At 38.4% G+C, this 23,738-nt stretch overlaps 1 protein-coding gene across 4 annotated transcripts in view; it reads left to right on the forward strand.

Moving 5' to 3' along the window:
* Positions 1–23,738, forward strand: part of CTNNA2 (catenin alpha 2) — a 463,429-nt gene that overhangs the window by 354,121 nt on the left and 85,570 nt on the right. For all 4 annotated transcript variants that reach the window (XM_017742415.1, XM_008639874.2, XM_008639875.2 and 1 more), the window contains one exon: positions 8,748–8,900. In XM_017742415.1, the coding sequence (XP_017597904.1) occupies positions 8,748–8,900 (153 nt within the window). The remainder of the gene's footprint in view (positions 1–8,747; positions 8,901–23,738) is intronic.

The following is a 23,738-nucleotide window of genomic DNA, read 5'->3' on the forward strand; positions in this document are numbered from 1 at the left end:
AAAGAAAACAGAGAGAACAAAAGGGTCACAGACCTTCCCGGGCTCACATAACACTGTGAGAGTTTGTAAGAGAGTTGATGCAGTGTTCTGAAGATGCAAAGCTTCGTGCAAGTGTGAAGTAGTAGCAGAACTTCCAAGCAGGTTGTAACTTCAAAATTTAGTCTTGCAGGAGTGTTTATTAAGATTTATTTTGCAAAGGCAGAGTTGAAGTGAGGTCACGCTTAAATAGATGATCCACAAGAGTCTGTGCTGTATTACCAAGGAGGAGTTTTTGGGAAAAAAGGGAAAGTGCCGTGTTATTGCTGAGATTGCCCCATTCTGTTGCATGAAAATGTATCTTGACACATTTTTTAAAGGGAGCCAGCCACGAATTAATCTAAACCTCTTTGAACTTAAGGCCACCTCTGGCATCAGCTTTTGCTTGTGAGAAACTCAGCCCCTTTACCTTGTTGCTTAATAGGTTTTATTTTCTCCTGCAGTGACTCCAAGTGCTCTTGAATATGGAAATCTGGAAGCTGCTTCCCAAAAGCAGTCTATCAGATGCTAATACAGATTTATTTCTGTCATGTGCAAATGTTCATGCCTTGTATTCATTTAATATATGTGCACTGCATTGTGCATAGTTCTTTTCTAGGTTTGTAGTTCTTTTCTAGGTTTTACAGCTTGTACAAAGGTGTTAGTCAGGAGTTTGGTGTAATACTGGCTTAGAAGGCAGAGATAGCAATGCTCCACTTAATAAAGTCCTCTACTCTTCCAGATTCTGCTGAATTTATGGCCACAGGAGTAGGGACACTCTGAATGTCACCAACGTGGTCTGAAAGAGCTGTGAGCCCCTAGCATGCTGTTCAATACTTCAATTTTTTGTCTGCTCCCATTCAGTAGAAAACTGATGTTATTTACTTCAGGAAAGGACTTCTAGAAATATTTTCAAAAATCTGAACTGAAAAATTAGGGAAAATGCACTGTTTGAATTACAATCAAGGATTTTGATTTGAACTTCTTTGAATGCACATGCCTTTATCTCCCTCAAAATGCACTTCTGGGTGTTTATCACTGTGACATTGAGGTTTTTATAGTGCTCTGAAGTGCTCCAGAGGAAATGGAGAGTGCTTTAATACTGCTGATTTACTCTTTCAGGTCTGCAGTAATTTCCTTACTGCCTAATTATAAGGCTTGGTTTAATTTACTCTACACATAATGTTTACTGATGCACATATGGTTCTATATTTCAGGAAAATATGCCCATATCAGGTAGTTTTGGGTAAGCCTGCAGTGTGTAACATTTTCATTAAACAAAGGAAACTTTGATCTGCAACATAATACTCATGATGGACTTTTTATTTTTTCGGGCAAAACCCACGGTGTAGTAACTACGGTTGCTTCTGCTTTTTGAAACAGGACTTGATTTTATCTTTTTTTTTTTTTTTTTTAACTGAAGTTGTGAGCAGAGGTTGGCCTTTCAAAGTGCCTTGTGAAGAATTAGGAGGCAAAACTCAGTGACAGCTCTATTGCATTGGAAGAGATTACTACTGCACATAGTTTGTGTATTATTCCTCAAATAATGAGCCTTCATAAAACCTCAGATATTTCAACAAATCTTTGTGTTTAGAAGATGCCTACCTCTGCAATCACTGCAGTGGAACAAGTCTGGAGTTTTTAAACCCTTCTTGATAAAAGACATTGTAAATGTGGGAGAAGCTCAATAGAAGTGTATAATGTTGCTACATTATAAATAAAAACCCCCACAAACCAGAGAAAAAAAAAAAAAAGACAAAAAAAACCATCAGAAATGTATTTCAAGAGATTTCTGTTGATAATAGTTTTATATAAAGAAGCTTTCACTGTTCTGTAGTGTCAGCTCAAGAATGACCTATAGTCACATCAGCTAAAGGAACTTAGAGAAGCTTGGATTCATAACAACAGCTTCAAGTGTTCATTATCAATAATGCAGTAGCATGAGGTAGGGTGTACTATAAACATGGAAGAAAACATAATCCTTTTCCAAAGACTTCTCTAATTCCATCTTCCTAATGGCTTTACGAGCAGTGGCAAAGTACATACAGTTTAATTGCCAAATGGGATTTCAATGTTGCATTTGTTTCTTAATTGACATTAATTTTGTTCACTAACTATTTCCAAGTGTTATGAAATATCTTTACTGTTATGTTCTACTTGTTATTAAGCAACCAGATACAAAAGATTTTGTTTCCAGTCCGTACTGTGTAAAAATTACTGCAAAGGAGAAGAAAACAAAGTATAAACAAAACGAGGAAAAAGACAACAAAACCCCCAACAAAACAAACCCAAGAACAAAACCCAGGCTGTGATCTCGCTGCTGTAAGGGCCTTTTGAAAGGTGTGGATGATAATTGATAGTATCAGATATCAGTCATCTCTGTCCATGGGGCAGGATCCGCTCATGACTCTGAGTGACTCTTGGACAGGATGATGAGAAATCCATTTTTGCAGCACGCAATCAATTTTTAATCTTGTTTCAGCTATTGTCTGGCACTCCAACAGACAGCTCTACCCAAGAGCTGTCATCAGCTTCCACTGGGCTCAGTCTCTAGGTCTTGGAGAAGCTGATGCCAATATTTACTGGGCCAGGCTGTTCATGCAGCTGGGTTACGTGTGACTGCAAGTGTGACACATGTGGCATTTATTGTATTAAACCTGTAATGCTTATTGGAACTGACTATTCATAGTGAGGATAACTTCATCAAGTATTTTCATAGAAAATTTCCTTCCCATCTTGACCAAATAGCTATTTCGTCTCCCCAAACCAGCTTTTTCCCTAATTAGTTTTCTTTATTTACTGTATTTGTTTTAAAAACCCCATAAAGTTCCAAAGCCACTTTACTTAATTTAAATATCATTTAAACAGGACCTGAGACAATATATGAAGCTGTACCGTATGTTGTGATTCTTAATTTAATCTTTGGATTTTTAATCCATTGTCTCTATTCTTCCTCATTGTCCTCTTCTTTGTCACACCTCTTTTACATCAGACCTTTTAGGTTTGCAGTTTTGGTGACATTTTTGACTCTTTACAATTCTCTTCAGTTTTCACAAGGTTATTTTTCAAAGTCTTATCCCTTTTTTTTCTCTGCTGGGGTCACCTCCTGTGGTCTTTCCCTTCTTTGTTCCTACACGTAATTTCCTGTTCTGCAATTTCATCCTTCCACATTCACTTCATCACAATTCTACCTTCTCAGGTCATACAGAATGCAAAAGTTAATCACTGTCTTTTCACTTCTGGGTTTTTTTGACTTTTGACTTCACTAATGCTTTTCACTTTTAGTTCAGTTCCTACCTGTATTTCTGTTTTTCCCACATTTGTGATTTTAATCTCTGTACTGTCCTCTACCTGTTAATGCCCTGTATAATTCTTTATTTTTAGAAATAATAAATATTTAGTAGAATCCCAGCACTGCAATCAGAGTTGGGTCTTTATTGTTCTATCTAGACATGAAAGACAGACTTCATACCCTGATAATCTTCACATGTTTGAGGGCTGTGTGTTTATCATTCCCCCAAACATACATTTTTTTCCTCTGCTTTTATGTAACTGCACTAATATTGTTAGCAAGCCTGAGGCTTCCTCTCACTGAAAAATGTTTTTTTGGAAAGGCAGTATAAAATTTTTCTGCCATGAAAATTGACAAACCACCCACCTTAGCCCCTCAACAAACCCCAACAAACAAACAAAAAAATTTAAATCAAGGGAGATTAAGTACCTAAGCACTTGGTAATGGGGTTCTTCCATGCTTCGGGCCATATACCATTTTGAGGAATCCTTTGTAGTGGCCTATGACTAGGAGGAATATTTTTGTGTGTGTTTCTTATACTCTTTCAAATTTCTGGTCAAAAATTGTCACTTTAACTTGCTTTCTTTTAGTAAATTCACCCCAAATCCTTTCCTAATTATGGCAGTTTTTCCTTAGAGAGAGGAAAGCTCACACATGGAAAAATATATTAAGAATTTCAAACTGAAAGAGAGCAGGTTTAGATTAGATTTTAGGTAGAAATTCTTCCCTGTGAGGGGGGGGACACCCTGGCACAGGGTGCCCAGAGAAGCTGTGGCTGCCCCTGGATCCCTGGAAGTGCCCAAGGCCAGGTTGGACGGGGCTCAGAGCAACCTGGGCTAGTGGAAGGTGTCCCTGCCCGTGGGAGGGGGTTGGAACTGAATGGACTTTGTGGTCCAGGGTATTTCATGATTCTAATAAGTATTACCTGTCTTTGTAACAGCATTTCTTCCTGATTGTTTTATCTTAGGCTCAAATCTTACATATATGTATTTAATGTATTCCATAAATCTGTAGTTTGAGTGTCCAAGTGTGATACATGTTTTAAATGTTAATTTTTTTGCTGTTTCGTCTGCCAAGACATAATTGGTGGTGTTACTGTCCCCATCCCCCAAGTTACCATTCTTTGGTCACATCCTCGTGTGACACAGTCTGCAGAATTGACCGAGACTTTCTCTTTAGCACTGTTCTGCAGCAGCTTCTAATGGTCACTGCCGTATTCTCCAGAATTCAATTTCACAGCATAGTGGGGTGACACAGCTTAACTGCACTGGAGAAGGCTTTATTTTCATCCCTTTCAATTAAATTAATGCCTGTTTGGGAGCGCTCTGCAGGTGCAAACTGGAGCTGGGTTTCAATGCACGTTAAATGGAAAATGGGTGAATAAGGTGCTCCTTGGTAAACTTTTGTTACAGGCAGCTCTGTACTGCCAGGCTTTATAAAGTTTAACAATCTGTTGGAGTCATTAATCTCCTGCTGTGGCTTTACCTTCCAGTGTCAGGATTAGACATTTAATTCTCTACTAGACTGGAAGTAGCACTGAGACATTTTGGTTCTAAAATTGTTATATAGCCATGGAAAACATCATTTTGGTGGGCATTTAACCTCTTTGAGCTCAATTACGGCTGTGAACCGACAATGATAAAACAGCCCTAAATAGTGCTTAGAACAGTAGAACATGATGCTATCAAAACCAGCAACTTGACTGTGCACCATAAACTGACTAAACTGACTGAACTGGAAAGACGTAAAATCTGCCTGTGGTACACCACTGATACTTTCAGAAATATTTGCAGGTCTTGATGTTTTCCTTCTATATTTTTTGGTGGTCTGGCAAATTTATTAATCTGTTAGCTTTATATTCATTAATAAAGTTTTTTCTCTGACAAAATGAATTAAGCAAGATCTTCATTTAACGTGCTTCCTCCTCTAATAAATGAAGTTTCATATAGTGGAATTCATGCTTTGAATTCACCTCTAAATTAAAAATCCAGTGGGGGGGAAAAAAACCTAAAGCATTGTCTTATGAGTAATAGTGTGTGTCATAATATTTGTATCAGAATGCAGCATAAATTAAGGCATCACAAAGACATTCTTTAATGCAGGTGCACGAGCAAAGCTCTCGTGCTGCTTTTGGAATAAAACACGACGTGCTTTTGCAGCTTGCTTTATGACCATTCAAATTCAAGTCACATTCCCTTCTGATCTGACGTTACCTGGATGAAACTCAAATCTCTGGGTGCACAAGCCATCTCTTAGGCTGGACTTTGTTGCAGTATGCACAGGAGCACACAAGATTCGTTTCCCAGTAGTTATTTACCTTGATGAATAGCCCTAATTGGATCAAATAGACTGGTAATGGTGAGCCAGTACTTTTAAATGTCTTGTCTTGTGCCATTAGTATTACCTTGTCATGTATCCATTTGAGCTCTTGGATGAATGTCTTGCCTTCATACTCCTGTCACATTTAACAAATGATTTTGTCAAGTTGCTCTTTATAGCTTGTGGTGAAGGATGGCAAAATTTGTGGTCTCCTGCATACATAAAACCCGTTAACTCTACCTTTCAACTTCAATGCAAGGGCGTCCTAAAACACAGATAGCAAATTCCTGAAGAAATTATCATGCCTGTTTACAAGAGGGGCCAGAAATATTCTACTGTCATCTATGATTAACACAGCAGAAGAAAAATTGAATGTATTAATTTTGTATTTATTAAACCTGTGACAGTCAGAATTCAGATTTTTTTTTTCAGCTGCTGGAATTACCAACCTCAGAGACAACACAGAGTTACCATTAGAAACAAGATACCCATTTTATGCATTCATTTTGATTCAGAGAGAACTCTACTGTATATTTACCATGGTAAACCCCAAATTGCTGGTTAGCTGATGCTCTTGCTGTCCTTTTTATTGATTTCTGGTATGTGGTTGTAAACAAACAAAAAAAAAAAGATATTTAATACTGATGAAAATAAGCTGCTCACTTGAACCTCCTGAGACTACTCTTACAATTCCATGTGGCATATTGTTATAACCCGATCTATAACACCACATTAGCTTATATTAAAAATCGAACTGCTTGTTCATTGAATAAATGCAAGCCTTTGGAACAGATCCCTCCTTATGGAAGGATACAAACAGAAAAATGTCAGTGCTCATTTAGCATTTAAAGTAAGTTTTTTCAGTGCAGTGGACAGTAGGTTTTTACTGGCACATACAGAACTTGAGCAAGTGGATTTTTTTAAGGATTTTTCCCTGAGAATGAAATAGAAGAGACATGGGATTTTTAAAAGCTTTGTGCGTTCCTTTGGAAGTGCTACCATTTGGCCTTTTCTGGTACACAGTGGGCATCAGAGTCTAGCTATGGGTACAAAAATGAGGCATCTGACCTGGAGTTTGTGAGCAAGCACTGGGAAATGGACATCTGCAGAGGGGAATTATGCAAATTTATGATGCACCTTCTCTGGCAGTATTTCTCCCTTAATGCTTGCTATAGGTGAAACCCTTCATTTAATAAGGAATCACAGAATATCCTGAGTTGGAAGGGACCCACAGAGATCATTGAGTCCAGCTCCTGGTTGTCCTGCACAGAACAACCCCAAGGATCTCACCATGTGTCTGAATTTTTAAGTTAAAAAATTAATATAAATTTATATAAATACTGACTGGAAATCTGTCGGCCATAGAATGCAGGGAGCTGTGCTGGTGCACTATTCTCTGACACCATCTTAGAATATTTTTTCTTGTTTTTCTTGCAGTGTTTTGGTGTACTTGGAGCAATATTAGTATTTATATTGAGATGGTACCTATGAAAACTATTCATGGATCGGGGTCTCATTGTAGGAGATGCTGTGCAAACAGACCCAAAGCGTGGTCGGAAAGAGCTTTTAATGTAAGAATAAAATCAGTCAGCAAGTGGGTATCAGCAGATTGATGAAAGAAAAAATAAGGAGTACAAGATGAAAATGTAATAGGTGGTAGCAAACACACACCAGCTTCCAAACTGTTGATAGGTCTCTCATAGATGATTCTTTTCTTCTTTTTGTCTTGTTTCCTCCCCCTGTTTGTAGGTGTTACTGAGTTAGCTATTCTGAGTGCCTTTATTCATTTTGAAAGTGGATAAAAAATGCTTCCAGGTAGAATCTGAGTAGAATTAATTTTTAAGGAGAATTGAGAACTGCTTGGTACATTGACTGCTTCAGTTGTGATGGAAATAAAAGGAATACCTCCTGCGAGCACATAGATGCTATTTTGCTTTGCTTGTTTTTACTGCACCACTCAGGGAATGAATGAAAATATTCAAAGTTAGCTTTCCCCTTATTCAAATAGAGCTGAGAATTGCTGTCATCAAACAGTAAATGTGTCTTGGATTGTGTGTTTGCAATGTCTAACAATAGGCTAGTTTTCAGTGTGATTGGGTGTTTTTATGGCACCTTATCTAGCTAAAGCTTTCTTGCTTGGACTGCAGAATAGAGAAAGTTACCTTTCTGGGTGCTTCATCTAACTAAAAACGCATGATTTAAGGAGACTAATAGCTACCCAGGCCTCCAGGCTGAGTAACTCCCAGCTTCTGTGTGAGTCCACAGTTTTTCATTCTTAACAACCCAAAAGCTGGAGAAAACATAATCAAGATGTTTCTGATCCACAATCCTGCAGAGCAATTAAGCTTCCAGGAAGAATTATTTAAGATTTCAGTCATCCTTCTGGCTGTCTTTCAAATTTTAGTGAATTTTGACATTAATTAGTGGACATTAGCAAGGTGGAGAAGAAGTTTGTGACATCATTCTTACAGTAATATTGTTTCAAACAGATGTTTTTATGGACTAGCAGGTGTTAAATCTTCAGTAACTTGCAAGGTGGATTTTTCTTCCTTTAGAATAAATTGTAGTATGTTTTCTAATCCGCCTGGAAAATGCTTAGAAAGATTTTCTGTTTATACCTCTTGGAGCTATTTGAATGGGAATACAAAGCACAAGGCATCTGCTACACAAAATATTAATTATTGCATGGAATACTTTTCACTGGAGGAATTAGAGAAGGCTTAGAAATATTCAGGCTAATATTTTTAATGGTTGCTTGAAGTTAAGCTCCTTAATCCATATTTGGCTTTTTAGTGAGCTGAACTGTTTTTTTCAAGTAGTGTGGAGCTTTCAATTCTCATCAATTTGCAATGTCTTATGTGAGTTATCACCATCATTCTGTACAGACCATTCAGGCCAGTAGGATTAGGTGTATGTCAGCACAAATCCCAGGAGGGGTTTGCAGAGCCTAGACCCTCAAGTTTTTAATTTTGCTTGCTGGAAATATTGGAGAAAAGAAAGCAAAAAGTCCAAATTCCCACACAGTGCTGTGAGATGCAACACATCAGGCCTTAAATATGAACAGTGGGAATGTGTGCTGATAAAGGCCCTTTATTTACTGGTGTGCTCTCTTCTGTCTCAGCTACGGAAGGCAGTGATGGATCACATATCGGATTCATTCCTGGAGACCAACGTCCCATTGCTGGTTCTCATCGAGGCCGCGAAAAGCGGGAATGAGAAAGAAGTGAAGGAATACGCTCAGGTCTTCCGTGAACACGCCAACAAGTTAGTGGAGGTAAGTGACCTTATTGATACGGCCAGATTTCCATCTGGCACCTCGAGGAGAGACAAGAAAAGGGATAAACTGGGTGAAATGTTAGAGGTGTTGTTTCAGGAGTTTTGGTCAACTTTATCCTGGTGATTGCCCAGGAAATGTTCGGATGACGAAACAGAGGGCAGAGGAATGTGCTGTGTTTTTGTAGTTCATTAAAGAAATTGAGCTTGTTAGAAATGGTGTTTCCAGCAGTTTGTCAAAAGACATGAGCAACAAGAAGTAAATTTCAGTTCAGCTTCACTAACAGTACAATTGAGCTGAAAGTCTATTAAGTAAAAGGCAAATAGGTGCTTCACAATCTGGTCCTGGCCAAGGACTGCTCTACACTTAATTACTTGTCAGTCTGAACTAAAACAGAGAAAAGGACATATAGAGAAGGCACAGCCTTAAGAGCATATATGATCTTGAAAGGTTTGTATTTTATAGATGAATATATATATTTATAGTATCTTCTCTTTCTGAAGAGACACACTGTGTAAAGTCTACCAATGATAATTACAAATCTTCAGGGATGATATTGAAACGGCTTTATTCTAGCATGTGGAGTATAAAATATAATGATTGAAACCTTGGATGCTCATTGAATGGAGTTTTAATAAAATGATGATAATGTTTGTCTCAGTTTGCCCTCTAGTAGACCAAGAGCTATGAAAAATGCTTGTGTTTTAAAAAACAAATAGAACTCAGTGATTTGCTTTGATAACATTGTGTGGTATTTTTCTGTACTAGCAGTATTTTGAAGACTTTGTAGCCCCTTTGCAACCTACTTTCTACTTACACCATGTGCTATTTAGCAAAGGGAAATGCTGTTAGGGAACTACTGATCTGACAAGTACTGAACTATACCTTTGAGTATCTTCTGTTAAAACAGGACTCATCCTAATTCTGTAGTGCCTGAGCTGAGACAAAGAGTAAGGGTTTCTTGGTTATTATTGACTAGATCGTGATAGTTCCCTGACAAAATAAGTGTCTGGATGTGTTTTTGCAGTGGGTGTGTGTTTTCAGGTGTTCTGGAGCATCTCATTCTTGCTATGTACTAAACAGGGAGTCAAGGTACCTCATTCTGCCTCTGGGAATCAGGTGTTTGCTGTAGTACTTAACTTGCAGGTGCCTGAAGGCAGGTCCTGGGGTCTTGCCTTCTAAAAGCACTAGGTCTAAAAGGGTCTAAAAGCTCTGGATGGATTCTGTGCAATGCTGAATACAATTGGGTTTATTGCTGTTTTCTGCAAGAGGAGCACAGGGCTGTCAGCAACCTTCAGTGCCAGCCCCTGTGTATTATGCAAAGATTTGTTGCTGCCTCCTCATGACTGGAGCTGTGGCAATGAGAAAGGAAATAGCTGGTAGGTATATAAAGAGGGGAAAAAAGAAACCAAACAAATGGAAAACCCCTCCACAATGTTTGTTCATAGTTATATTATAGTGGCAGTGGAGTGTAGGCTTATATGCAATGAACATATGTGGGGTTACTGTTATAGCAGTCACATCCTCCACAGATTTGCAACAAAATGCTGCAATGACAGGTCTAATAGCATTATTAAAAAGTTAAAAATAGCTAAGAAGATATTTTAAAAAATATCACAAGAGGTAATAGCATAAAAGGAGGAAAAATACCTTTTAGGGGTGTAGTTAAAATAAAAAAAAAGCCAAAAATTCTCTGCCAGAAAAACCCACAACTTTAACGGGAAAAAGAAAGAACTGTAATGCTGTTAAACTTTCAGAGGGAAGCTTTAGGTTAGATCTTAGGAGGAAATTCTTTACTGTGAGTGTGGTGAGATCCTGACGCCCCCAGGGAAGCTGCTTCATCCCTGGAAGTGCCCAAGGCCAGGTTGGAGCAATTTGGGATAGTGGAAGGTGTCCCTGCCTGTGGCAGGGGGTGAGACTGGATGGTCTTGAAGGTCCAGGCAGTTCCATGATTCTGTGGTTCTATGAAACCCAGGCAATTCCATGATTCTGTGGTTCTATGAAACCAAACAAAGAGGAGTTTTAGTTATTTAACTTTGGGTTTACAAGCCTAAGATTACATTAGGTTTGTATTTTAGACCGAACTGGAGGTTGGTTAATGATTTTTGAGATGTGGTTGTCTTTAGGTACCCCACCAAAAAGCAACAATGATGGTACCAATTGATATCTCGGGCCTAATACCTAAGATTTTTATTCCATTTAGGTTGTTCCAGACTGTTAGAAGCAGATTCTTAATTGAATCTTGTCTATCTGTGACAGCTGGTACTGGCTTGCGAGTGCATTCTTACTCTTTTCCAAGGATGGATTCTTTTAGGTGGATCTTGCCCTTTTAGTTGTAAGAACTATTTCTGGTTCAGGTAAAAAGCATCTTGAAGAAATGAATTTCTAGTGCAAGTGAAATTTTTAACCCCAGATTTCAAGTTCATCAGACTGAAGAAGCAAATACGTATTTGGAATATATTTATGTCCCTTCTATGCTAGATTTTTGCACTTCAGATAGTTTCATCATTTTTTACTTACTGATGCACAATGGAATCTTAGCAGATGGACTTCTATGGTTTTGTGGGTCAAGTATCTTGCAAATAGTGAAGTGTGGTTTAAAGATGAGACATAATCAAGTGACTATGAAATATGCTTTCCCAGGCGCGGGGCCAGAATTGCTTGCTAAGATATGCAAACACAGCTCCACTGAAGTGCGTGGAGTTGCACTTGCTCACGTTAGAGGAATTTGGCACTGCCAGTTCAATACTGTGAAAAGTCTGTAGCATTAATCATTAATTTTCAAATCCGAATCTGAATTCCTTGGATGTCCTACCAAGCTCAATAGACAGCCTGTCAAGAGGTCAGGGAAAAATAATACATGTTTTAATATTTCTTTACACAGAACCTACATTTTTCTATCCTGACTGAAAAACATGCACTTCTTGATATTTTTTCAATAAAAATAGCAGAATTTTCTCTGCATAGCCAATACAATTTTAAAATATATTTTGTAAGTATGAGGCTTATAGAGTTAACTTTCTTGTACAGTCTGTATTGCAGAATATTTAAATCTCTCAAAAGCTCTTTTCATTATATAATATTTTCCCTTCCCCACCTCTTACCATAACATTAATAACAGCAAGGATGGATTGTCGTTTTTCTAGACATTCACTGACAACTAGATTTGTCTATGGGTTTTGTTGGAAACACAGAGTGAGGTGTCACTTAACTATAATGTAAATCATACAAAATAAAACAAATTGTCATACAGATTCTGGGGGTAAAACAATATAATAAAACAGAATTTAGATGTTACCGCTCCAGGCTTGGAGAGGTGACTCTTTTCCTTGGAATCATCTTTTAGCAGTCATCTCTTAGGTTTTTTTCTGCCTTCTGAAACTGAGGTTAGAGAAGTGATGGTGCCTTTCCAGGTAATGATCTTTACCTCATGAATCCCTTTACGGTTTTTAAAAAATAACTTCTAATGACTGAAAGTAAATGCCTGAGTTGTAATGCCAACTCCAGATGTGACCTTGGGAAGTCATTTAACCTCTCTGCCCAAGCACCTTCATTAGTAGCATAAGGTTAATGACAGATAATTCTAATACCTACCACACAAAGGCACTTGACTTATAAATCAGCTCAGATTTATTCAATGCATCTATCAAAGCACTGTAAGGAAGCTAATTAATTAATTTTCATTATTCCGTTTGGTAGAGCTTCCTCGGTTTAACTGTTGGTCCTCTGGACTGCTTCTTGAAAAATTGAATTATAAAATCCAACAGGTTTTCCTGGTAGGTGAAATTCAACATCCGGTAAACACTTAAGAGCCATGGTAGCAGGCTGTTCAGTTGGAATTCAAATTATAGTGGATTGGATCAGACTTTCCATTCTCAAAAGGATGGACATAAGTCCAAGATATTTCTACTAGTTGTTTCAGTTTGGGGAGTTTCAATGCTTTTATGGAAATACTTCACCATTTTCGTGGTCATTAAGCATTTACAAGGGTTAAATTCAGTTGCATTATTCTTATTTCCAACAAAATTTGAATGAAGGGTTTTTTCTTGTTCAGTATGAACTGATGAAGTACCAGATTTAAAGCACCTAAAAATGAACTTTTGAAAAGTCCTTTACCAGTTTTTCCTGATGCCAGTTTTGCATGAATTGATTTTTATGAAGAATTTTGTGGAGCCCGCATGGATCTATCAGTTTCACCTCATACAAACTTAAAAGATTTCTGGGGACATGACAAATAATCAAAGTTGCCTTGCAAGAACACTTGGCCAGTGCAAGAACTGTGTTAGGCAGTGGTTTATGGTGATTTAAAGTTGATATGGTGCATGCAAATCAATAGTATCATAAGGTTGGATGGTAATTTGTAGCAGATGAAATCTAACAGCACCATTCTGGTTTTGGTTTATAGTCTCTTTGTGCATTAAGTTTGCAGGAGCCTTTATTAACTTTCTCCATGTAATTGCCACTTTGAAGAGGATAATGGGGTTACTTTTGGGACGTTATGGGTTTGGGTTTTGTAATTTTACAAAAAAGAAAAAGGAGAAAAGAGTTTGAACTTCTTTATGAGACACAAAGCAGGCTACCCTTCATTTTCTAAGAATTGTATTATTTGAAGCTCCCTAATTCAGACTAACTGCAATCTTTCCCGTCATAAATGTGGAAACAGGCTTGCATGCTGAAGACAGGAGGGAAGAAAAAATCACTGTCAGTATGCACAGCACATAAAACAAGAAACTGGACCTGCTCAGTGACCCCTTCTTATTTGATTTGGTAATGAGAGGAAAGGGGGAAAATTGGGAAAGAAGGTTTTACTCTGGTGGTCGACAATGAATTTAATCTCAGTTTACATCAGCAGTAACAGAACTAAATCCAACCCAGTATTTTTTCTTTCCATAAATACCTTTTAAAAAAAGCACACAGAACACTTGGTTCATAAGAAATGGAAAACCACACTTCGGGAGTGAAGATCATCTGTGTAACTCTGCGATGCACGTGGGGCCAATGGAGTGCTGAGACTTCCCAGTGCGGCACTTCAGCTCACTTCCACGAGGTGCTGGTGGCCTTCATAAGGAATAGATGACAGTGTTTTATTTGTGCTTTTGTAAATACTGTATAAATTAATGCACTGACAGATTTTAATTTACGACAGACAAAACCCAGATGAACAAGCCTAAGAAAAAAATCTGGCTCATTTATATCTGCAACTTTAGCTCAAGGAGCAAAGAATGTTCCTGCCGATATTTTCACACATACTTGAAATGTTCTGTTCTTTTTGTTTAAGTGTACACTGCTGCTACATCAGAGTACACACCTAGCTGTTTGCTTCTGATAATGGAGAAAAAGTGTCAATATTCTGTCATAGCTTCTGCATCCAACTTGCATCCTCAAAATGTGTACATCCCTGGGTTTCCTCTTACAGACTTACCAGCTTTTACTCTCATATTTTTCTTTTAGCTGACATTAAGCTAGATAAGAAGTACTGTTTAGGAGGTGGTAATCCTTGCTTCTAATCAAGAAGTGTTAAGAAGGTAATGGATTATTTTAATTCAAGCTCTTCAAGTTGAAAGATTTTATTTCAAATTAAAGCTGTGAGCTACCTTTGTGTCCTAGTGTTTCATCTGGTCAGTTTTAATTTCCGTCCTAGGCCTTTCTTCCCTGTGTGGGCAACAGATGTTCTTAATTCCTAGTAAACATCAGGAGTGCATTGACATAGCTAAAGCCACTAGTCCAATTATTTGCAATAAGACAATGAAAAGTCTGACTGAACTCTTCGAGAGAAATTCTTGAGTCCCTCCCACAGCCAGATTTAGTGACTGTTTCTCCTCCTTGGAAAGCTAAATGCCTTTGAGGCAAAATGAACTCCAATTCTTTCAGGACAGAACTTCCTGGTAATGCAGTGTCATGGGTGAGCTCTTTATCCTGCCTTTTTTACTGACTTCAGCCACTGGATTGTGGGAGTCCACAGGGATCCGTGCCAGTTTCATCTTCTGCTGTCTCGATTAACGCTGAAATGGAATCAAAGTACCTTACAGAAAAGGAGGGACACAGAAACATCTGCTGCTTGTGACTTTTAGAGCCTCTTGTGCACCTGTCCCTGAAGAAAGCAGGTTATTAAAGGAGGTAAATACTCGTTGTCTGCATTGTCAAGACTGTTTTTGTCCAAAAGCCAATGCTGCTTTCAGGAAGAAAGGGTCTTTCTCTGAGGCTTGGAGTCTGCTGTGAGAGGGAGCAGTTGCAGAACCTGTCTGTGATCTGTAAACTGCATTGTTAACACAGAAACAGGGGGGAAGTTAAATAATGTGTCATGGAGAACTTGGCTACAGCAGATACTGATACCTCAACATCTGCCCTTGACAGGTTTGTAGTGAAACCAAGGAATCCAGGATGGCTGGAAAGGGAGGAGCTTCCTTATCTTGTGGCTACTTTGGCAATTTGGCTCTGTCCCCAGAATTTCTTCCTTCTGCACCATGAGACTATTACCATTATCTTGAGTAATCATTTTCTGTTCATTTGTCCCTTTTTTCTTAGACTGCTGCACTTCTACATTTCATAGCAACTCCAGAAGGGTTGAAGGATAATTGTATTTGTTCACACTTATTTCTGCAATGTGAATAAGAAGCAAATGCTACATAAAGTTAGGAACCTGTGGGCAATGATGATGTTTTTCTTCCTTCCCAGTCCAGTACAAGATTAAAAATTAAATTTGTCAAAATACTATCTGGTAAATTGCTGCAGAATCCTCCATGTCAACTTGAAAGCATTTCTAACTTTGGGACTGTAAACATAAAGCCAGTGCTGGGCTGGTTCTGTTATCTAATTTCGTGGAGGTCATCATTTGTTAGCAAATGACTGTCGTGTGGTTTTACACCTTGGAAAAAAATGCTGGAGGATTTCCTACCAACTAGAGTGTAATTTGGCCACTTCTTCACATTTTTTTCTGTAATTCTTTCGCATTTTTATGTGTATTCTATTACTTATTTTCATGAGAAATACCTGGTTATCTCCTTGCAGCAAAATTTATTTGTAATAATTTCCCAGTATTTTCCAGTTACCTGATTTTTTTTATTTTGGATAATTAACTTTTAACCATGCTTATTTAAGACCTCTGTAAAAGAGATCAAATGAATTTACTCCCATTTTAATCACTAAGTAATACTTCTAAAATATTTTTCTAGTGAATAACACCCTCAGAGCAGGGGACTCACTTCAGTCTGATCATGCTCTGTGCTGTGTGATTCATATTTTCCCAAAATAAAAGGACTCCTACAAACTCTAGTATCCATTTATATCTACTATCCCATACAATCACACCCCAGTCTGTGTGATTTGTAGCTTGTTAATAATACAATCAAGAGCTCTTGGTACTTTTGTTAATTAATTGATTGCATAAATTAATGATTTAGCTCCTCCAAACTGGTTGTTTGAATTTGTAACATTAGTATACCAAGGTGCAATACAACATGTGGCATGTTGGATGTTCAAAGGGGATATTTTCTAGACAGCCCCACCTAATTACCCTCATTCTTTGTTTTTAACTCTCATATCCTATTTGGTCCAGTGTTCCATCTGTTCCCTACCCAGACATGATGTTTTTTCCCTTGTGCTTCTTTGAAATGGGTACCTCAATCTGTCTTCTAAATTCTGTGTGTTGGATTAATTTTTGCTACTCAAGATAGGTTAACATTTTATTACTCTGTATAAAGTTTAGTGACTTGGTCTTTGCTCTGTGATGTATTAGCAGGGTTATATTTCAATCAGTAAATATTAAGAACTGTGCTTTTACATGAGCATCTTACACTGTAAGAGCTTAATTAAATAGCCTGTCCTAGAGCACAAAATGTAAGAGAAGTAACGGGAATGGTGGGGAATGAAAGGAGGAAGTACAGGAATCTATGCTGGTATTCCAAATTCACAACAAAGTAAGAAATTATACAAACAGCTCTAATTACTATAGAGAAAGGGAATTTTGTAATTCACAACTGAGCTATTTCAGGGTAGAAATAGAGGGGTAGAACTATTTAAGTAGCCATAAAGTTCAGTAAAAGCTGTAAGTACTTGTGAGGAAACTGAAAAAAAAAAAAGCATTTACAAGAAAATAGTGAGTCAGAAATATTGGAGAGCATTCAGACATGCTCAAAAAATGAGTAGATACCCAGAAAAAATACATGTCAAAGATTGAGCACAGAATGGCATGTTTAATGATGGAGTTTTGAACTGATGCAAAAGAAGAAATTGTAATCTTTTGTCTAGAAATCTCATGATCTTGAACAAAATTATAGCAGCTTTGATTTTAAAAAATATTGCAAGCAAAATACATGTGGCAAATATTCGAATACAGACAACTGAGTAATAAAAATGGTTTATTAATTTATTAATCCAGAACGAAATATGCATCTAAATCCCAGTATCACAGGTACACTGGAGTTGCACTGGAGTGTCTCTGTTGCTTCAGCTCATGCAATGTGTGGGTCAGTGGATTTTACCCCCGTTTTTTCCCTCTATCCCTTTAGCTGGATTCTAAGAAGGATAGTGGTTATGGTAAATCTGTCATAGGTATATCCCACATTACTTCTTTTGTGTGTTTTCCTCAAATTCCAGGTGTTTTCAGGAATAAAATGCACCTTTTGCCATTTTGGATTGGTTCTGTAACTGTTGCTGTTGTGTTCTGACACCAATAGTCTCAGCCTTGAAAGGCCTGTGCAGCTTTAAAATATTTTTCTGTCAAAGCAGATGCTCAAGACAACCAGTAGAGTCAGACAAACCACATCTTTGTTTCTCCCAAAATAGTTGTTACTTGGACAAAATATGCATCTCTTGCTGGAAGCTTTTGCTGCAGAATTGCATGAGGGAAATTTTAGGAGAAATCAGGATGACGATACAAATGGACAGAGAGCAGGCTGTGAGAAATAGGAATCTGGGAGAGCTGCTGGGGTAAGAGAAGGTTTTAGGTCAATTTCCAGTGAATTTATTCATATCTGTTTGTAATGCTGCTGCTGAATGCCAAGCACTTATGGGGATAGATTTTTTTTTTTTAATTTTTTTTTTTTACTTATTGACAGCCCATGGATTTAACAAGAAAATTCATCATTTCATGTAGATATGGATCCAGAAAAAAGATATTCTCAGTCAGAATTATCCTGGGTAAAAAGCTGAGCTCAGTTATGAAGGAGAAGATGTGTTGGAAAGTCTAATGAGATAAAAAAGCAGCAATCTCATTCAAAAAATATCTAGATTTTACGGAGTAAACTACCATAAGCCTAATAACAACTTTTTCTAGTGTTTAAAAATTATTTTTTACCTTAATTAAATTTCCAAAGATAAAACCAGCCACCTCACTATTCTGTTAGAATAACATTATAACAAATGTGTGGATCACGCTTCACTAGAAAATCCTTTATGAAATATTGGTGATAATAAAGAAGGACTGACTCCATGGCTTAGCATGAAAAAGCATTGGTTTCACTGCTTTATTTCCAAGCTAGGCTTTCTGAAAATCAAATAAAACAATTAAGTGGATTTTCTTCAAAGTTCCAGAAAGTTTTTCTATGGCCTCAGAGCAGGCAGGAGGAACTTCAGCCTGGGGACAGCTTCTTAAGAAACTTTTAAGTAGCCGAGAAAACGATTTTAGCATGAAAGTGTAATCTCAACAGTAAGTTTAGTTTCACAGTACCCAGGTTATAAAACTCCTGTTGTGATTATCCTGAAGTGCTTCCAAGACTTCAAAAGTTGAGGAAAAGTGGTTCTTTAAGCCTTAATCTCTTTACAATGTTAAGCACAAGATAGAGAAGGGAGGAAAAGTCAAGATTTTATCAACGCCTGCACTTCCTGCAGTCAAAAGGTTTGTAGGATTCAGGTCCTGCTTCTGAAAGATGAGTAACAGAGAGGCTGCTGCCATCACCCTGATGATGGGGTCATGATATCTGGGTGGCAGAGTCAAGTCACTGCTTTGTAATGAGAATCTTTTATCACAGAGCCGGAAATGGTGGTGTTGCTGTCTCCTTGTAGTTTGTAATTTCATACTCATACCCTTTGGGGCACCAATCAAAGGATTCACGTTTTTCTTTCAGTTGTAATGAAATAAGGACAATTTTTGACCGTAGCTATGCAGAGCATGCAGCACATCAGCTGTTACCTTTCCAAGACACAATTTGTACTGTTCTAAAGCTTAAAGGGATTTGGAAATGTCACCATGCCCAAGGAAACAGGTAAGAGCCGCCATAAGGTCCGAAACCACTGTTTGTGGCGTGACTGAAAGTGCCATGGATACGTTTTTGTTACAGGAATTGTTCTTGCTGCAATGTCAGAAGGAACATGAAGGCACTCAGTGGTGCATATTAACAATTAAACAAGGACATTTTTAGATAGGAGAGGGGGAAATGAGAAAGAAGCAATAATGATACCTTCTTTGACTCAGTCCTCACTGGGATAATTATTCTTGCTGGGATGCCAATATTGATGTAGAGTTTGTGCAGGAGAGGAAAATCACTGAGGCTTTTGTGGTGCCCCTCTCAGGAGACACCAATGGCAAAGGACATCCCTTTGAACAAAAAGGTTTGGTGATTTTGTTGATTTGCATTACAAAAAATTAAAGTGTAGGTAGGAATAGCTGCTACTGACCACTGTTCTTACAGTATTGTGCAGTATCAAACCTCTAATCATGCAAAGTATTGCAACTAATCACTGAGTTAACCTTAGCACTCATTGGTACAAAGACAGTAAAACACTAAAGTAACACAAATAGGAAGCTGTAACACTTCACATTCCCAGTCTGTGTAAGAGAAAGCAAGAGCAGATGAAATTTTGTACCTTGGCTTGCACACAAATATCCCAGTATTCCTACAGTCTTTGCCCATTTCATTGGATACTGGTAAATAAATAAATAGGATGAACAGATCACTGGCAGCCTTATACAAAAGGTTCTACATCAGTGTAAGTATTAATTACACTGATTTGTGACACATGATTTTCAAAAGCCTAACAGATAAAAGCATTAAGACCATAAATCATTAATTTAATCTGATTATTTCCAGTCAGTCCTTTATTTACCATCCACTCAATTAAAAATTGAGGTTAATGAATCTTTCAAATGTACTATAATTTTGTAGTATTCATTATTTCCCCCTTCCACCCCAGGTAAAAGTCTATCTTTTTTTTCTCTCCTCTCCATCCCTTTTTGCATTAGAGAGGCACTTCTGAGTCACACCATATATTTTCATTTCTGAAAGTCGCTGATAGCAGTTTTCCCATCTGAAATGATGTACAGAGAATGAGATGGCACAAAGCCAGGCAGCAGTAGGAGCTCTGGAGAGCAAATGTGCAAGTACAGTTTTACTTAAGCCTTACCTTACAGCTTTCTGTCTTTGCCTTTTGCGGCAGAAGTTACCTTCTTTCTCATCCATAGCATGGCCATAAATCATCTTTTGCTTTAGTTTTATTTCTAATAAAACTCAGAATTCTGCTGAGAAACTTGAATTTCTGTCCCCATTTTTGAAATCTGCTGATTTGCAAATGAATGAGGTGTTACCCAAACATACCCCAAATTGGTAGCAATCATTGGAATGATTCATCTCTTTTATGCATCACAGTTACAAATACAAAAAAAATCTTGCCTGTTTTTTTTTGCTGAGTCTAATCCCATTCCTTGTTGTTACCTGCCTTCGTAAAGTCTTTTCTCATGTAGAGAAGAGTTATTTCCAACCTCTTCAAAGCAGGAGAGTAACAATTTTTATTCCTTCCCTTTTTGTAATGTTTGACACAAAAGAGTTTGGCATTTTGCACGCTGTATGTGAACACATAAGACAAGATGCTTGGTTGGGTAAAATGATAAATCTTCCTCCATCTTCACAGGCACAATGTCAGTGTCCATCAACCAGGTGTAAATCCAGACCTTGACTGAACTTACAATTACAACAGCTCAGGTGCTCTTAGGATTTGGGTGATGCTTCTTGCTTCAAACACTTTTTAGTGCTCAAGAGCACCAAAAGTCTGTCTTGCATCAGTTTTGGGGTGGTTTTTTGTTTTGGGGTTTTTTTTAACTCAAAATGCTTTTTTAATTTAATCATTAATATGATCTTCACTTTCTGGGCAATATCGTATTAGTGAACCTTTGGAGAAAAAGGATCTGATCATTGTAATTTCCATCAGTGGTTCATCAGTGAGACTTCCACACTCATTGTTCCAATTTCTGGATTTTAACCGTAATATCTTTTGACTTTTGGTTGACTTGTTATTTGCATATCACTTAAAATAGTATACTAGATACAAGTGAACAAAAAACTTTGAGCATTTAGAAACCATTAGATGCAGCCTACTCTTTACTATATATAACCCAGGAAAAGTAAACATAGTAGACTTCCAGTGCAAACATACAAGACAAAATTAATTTTGCCCAGCTTTTTGCCTTTAACCTTTTAGATGGCTATTGTCTTCATCCTCTGGGACAGCACAGTAGGGAGATGGACTTTTAGAAGGTGTTTATTGCCATCCCAAAGCAGAGGAATCAGGCAAAATACATGGGATGCATTGACTATGAAAATCCCTTTCTCTCTTGTGCATCTTCGTAGGGATCTGCCATGTTTGCATCTCTCCTTTGGATGCTTTCTGATAGCTTAAGGTAGAAATTTGTTAGAAAACATCCAGAGGATGGATGGAGATGAAGATGGAAAAGGATCTGGAAGAGAAGCCATATGAGGAGCAGCTGAGATCACTTGGTCTGTTCTGTCTGGAACAGAGGAGACTGAGGTCAGACCTCATCAGGGTCTGCAGCTTCCTCCCAAGGGGCAGCTCCGACCTCTGCTCCCTGTGACAGTGACAGAACCCGAGGGAATGGCTGGATCAGGGTCAGGGGAGGATTAGGTTGGATATCAGGGAAACGCTGCCCAGGCTCCCCAGGGAATGGTCCCGGCCCCGAGGCTGCCAGAGCTCCAGGAGCGTTTGGACACCGCTCTCAGGCACAGGGTGGGAGTGTTGGGGTGTCTGTTCAGGGCCAGGAGTTGGATTTGATGATTGTTGTGGGTCCTTTCCAACTCTGGATGTGATTCTGTGGATCCTAGACCATTAGGGGCAAAAAATTTCTTTTTAGGCAGGTCATGATGAGTTGCAGATGGTGAACCTCTGTAATGAAAAAAGTCATGTCTGTGGCATAAGGTTTTCTCCACAGAAGACACTGCTGTTCCCTATGGTGTACTTCTAAATCTGCCCTCAGTTTCTTGCAGAGGGGATGTTGTGTGCTTGCACTTACCTTCTGGTGAGAGCTTGAAATGCTTCATTTACATCAAATGCTTCCCTTGTAATAACACCATAATATCAAGTCTCTTTGAAAGTGAGACAACCAGTGGCACGGGTGTCTTAGAGGAGCATTGACACTGCCCACCTCATGCAGCCTGAAGATATGTTTCCCTGATATTTTCTTTTAAGCTGCAACAAAAGAATAACATCCTGCAGCCACTGCCTGTGGTCGGTTGGATCTTAACCTGCTTGCGCTCCCCAGGCTTATTTTAGTGTGCAGTGTCTGTCAGAGATGCTCCTGTTTCCATCTCGTGTGCATGGAAAGCTATGTTGGCACTAACTGTAACACAACAGATGGCACACAGTGCATCTTGGCTGACCTCTACTTTCAGCATTTAAATAGCTAAACTGATTTTATTACCATAAAATAAACTTCCAAGAACTTCTTACACTCTAGACCAAGCTAACAAGTGCCAGCTGCAACCTTGCAATTGGAATAGCTGAAGAGGACAGTTTTCATAGTGATTTCATGGGATTGGAAGACATTTCCCACTGATTTTAATGAGAACCAGAGGGATGAAATGCCTATAAGTCTTAAATTTTCTTCCAACTAAGACAAGGAAGCAAAACCAACATTGTTAGGAGTGCACATGGATTTTATTAGTAACAGGTTCCAAAGTCATACTCGTGTTCTTCACTGTCATTGGTAAAAGACTGAGGACAAGCAGGGCTTGGGACATTGGGACATGAAAAATGGTGCTAAAGAAATGGTCAGCACACTTCATCTCAAGTCTGCCATTTTAAGAAGGTTTTCTCTTTGGTCTCACTGTTCTGTTGTTTTCAGCTCCTGATGCCGCCATTTCTCTGGGATTTACCCTCCTTTTAGGCTGATTGGGACACCATTAGCTACCAGCTCTAAATCTTTAGGAGGCCTGGTTTTATTTTCTACCAGAGACTTCCAGAGTGTCGCGGGTTCGGTTTTGTAACCGGGCGGAAACACCAATTTAGTGTAGTGGTTTGGTCCAAAATACTCATTACTGTTTATCTGTTGTGAGATAAGAATTAGGAGAAATGCAAAACAGGCACCAAACTTGAAAGAATGTAAAGAAGTTTATTAACAGACCTAAAAGAAGAAAAAAAATTATACCACCTTCAGAACTCTCCTCCTTCCCCCACCTTCCTCCCTTCTCCCACTGACAATGTAAAAAGACAACCCTTAAGATGTTCAGTCTGTTTACCACTTCCATAATAACCTTGTTCAGTCCATTTAGAAAGAGAAGTTTCTTCTTGCTCATGCTATGAAAACATTTTCACAACGAGACAGCCGCCCACTTCCAAATATTGTTCAGTCCATTTAGGAAGAGGAGTCTCTCTGCCTGCGTGTGAGTCCTTTCCCCCGACTTGCAGCTTTTCCCGCAACTGCTTTCGAGGGTCCACTCTTGAAGTTTTTTGGGGTACAATTTTAAGGTTGAGCCGTTCAGAAACAAAAACAGAGGCCCTTCTCCTTCCCTGGGAGCAAAGGGTCTTCATCATCTTCATCATTAGGACTATCTCTGGGAGCATCTCTAGGAACTGAGGTTTTCTCCTTTCCCATTTGGAGCAAAAGCCCTCATC

The sequence above is a fragment of the Corvus brachyrhynchos genome, unplaced genomic scaffold (genome assembly GCF_000691975.1).
Source record: "Corvus brachyrhynchos isolate BGI_N302 unplaced genomic scaffold, ASM69197v1 scaffold166, whole genome shotgun sequence".
Lineage (NCBI taxonomy): Eukaryota > Metazoa > Chordata > Aves > Passeriformes > Corvidae > Corvus > Corvus brachyrhynchos.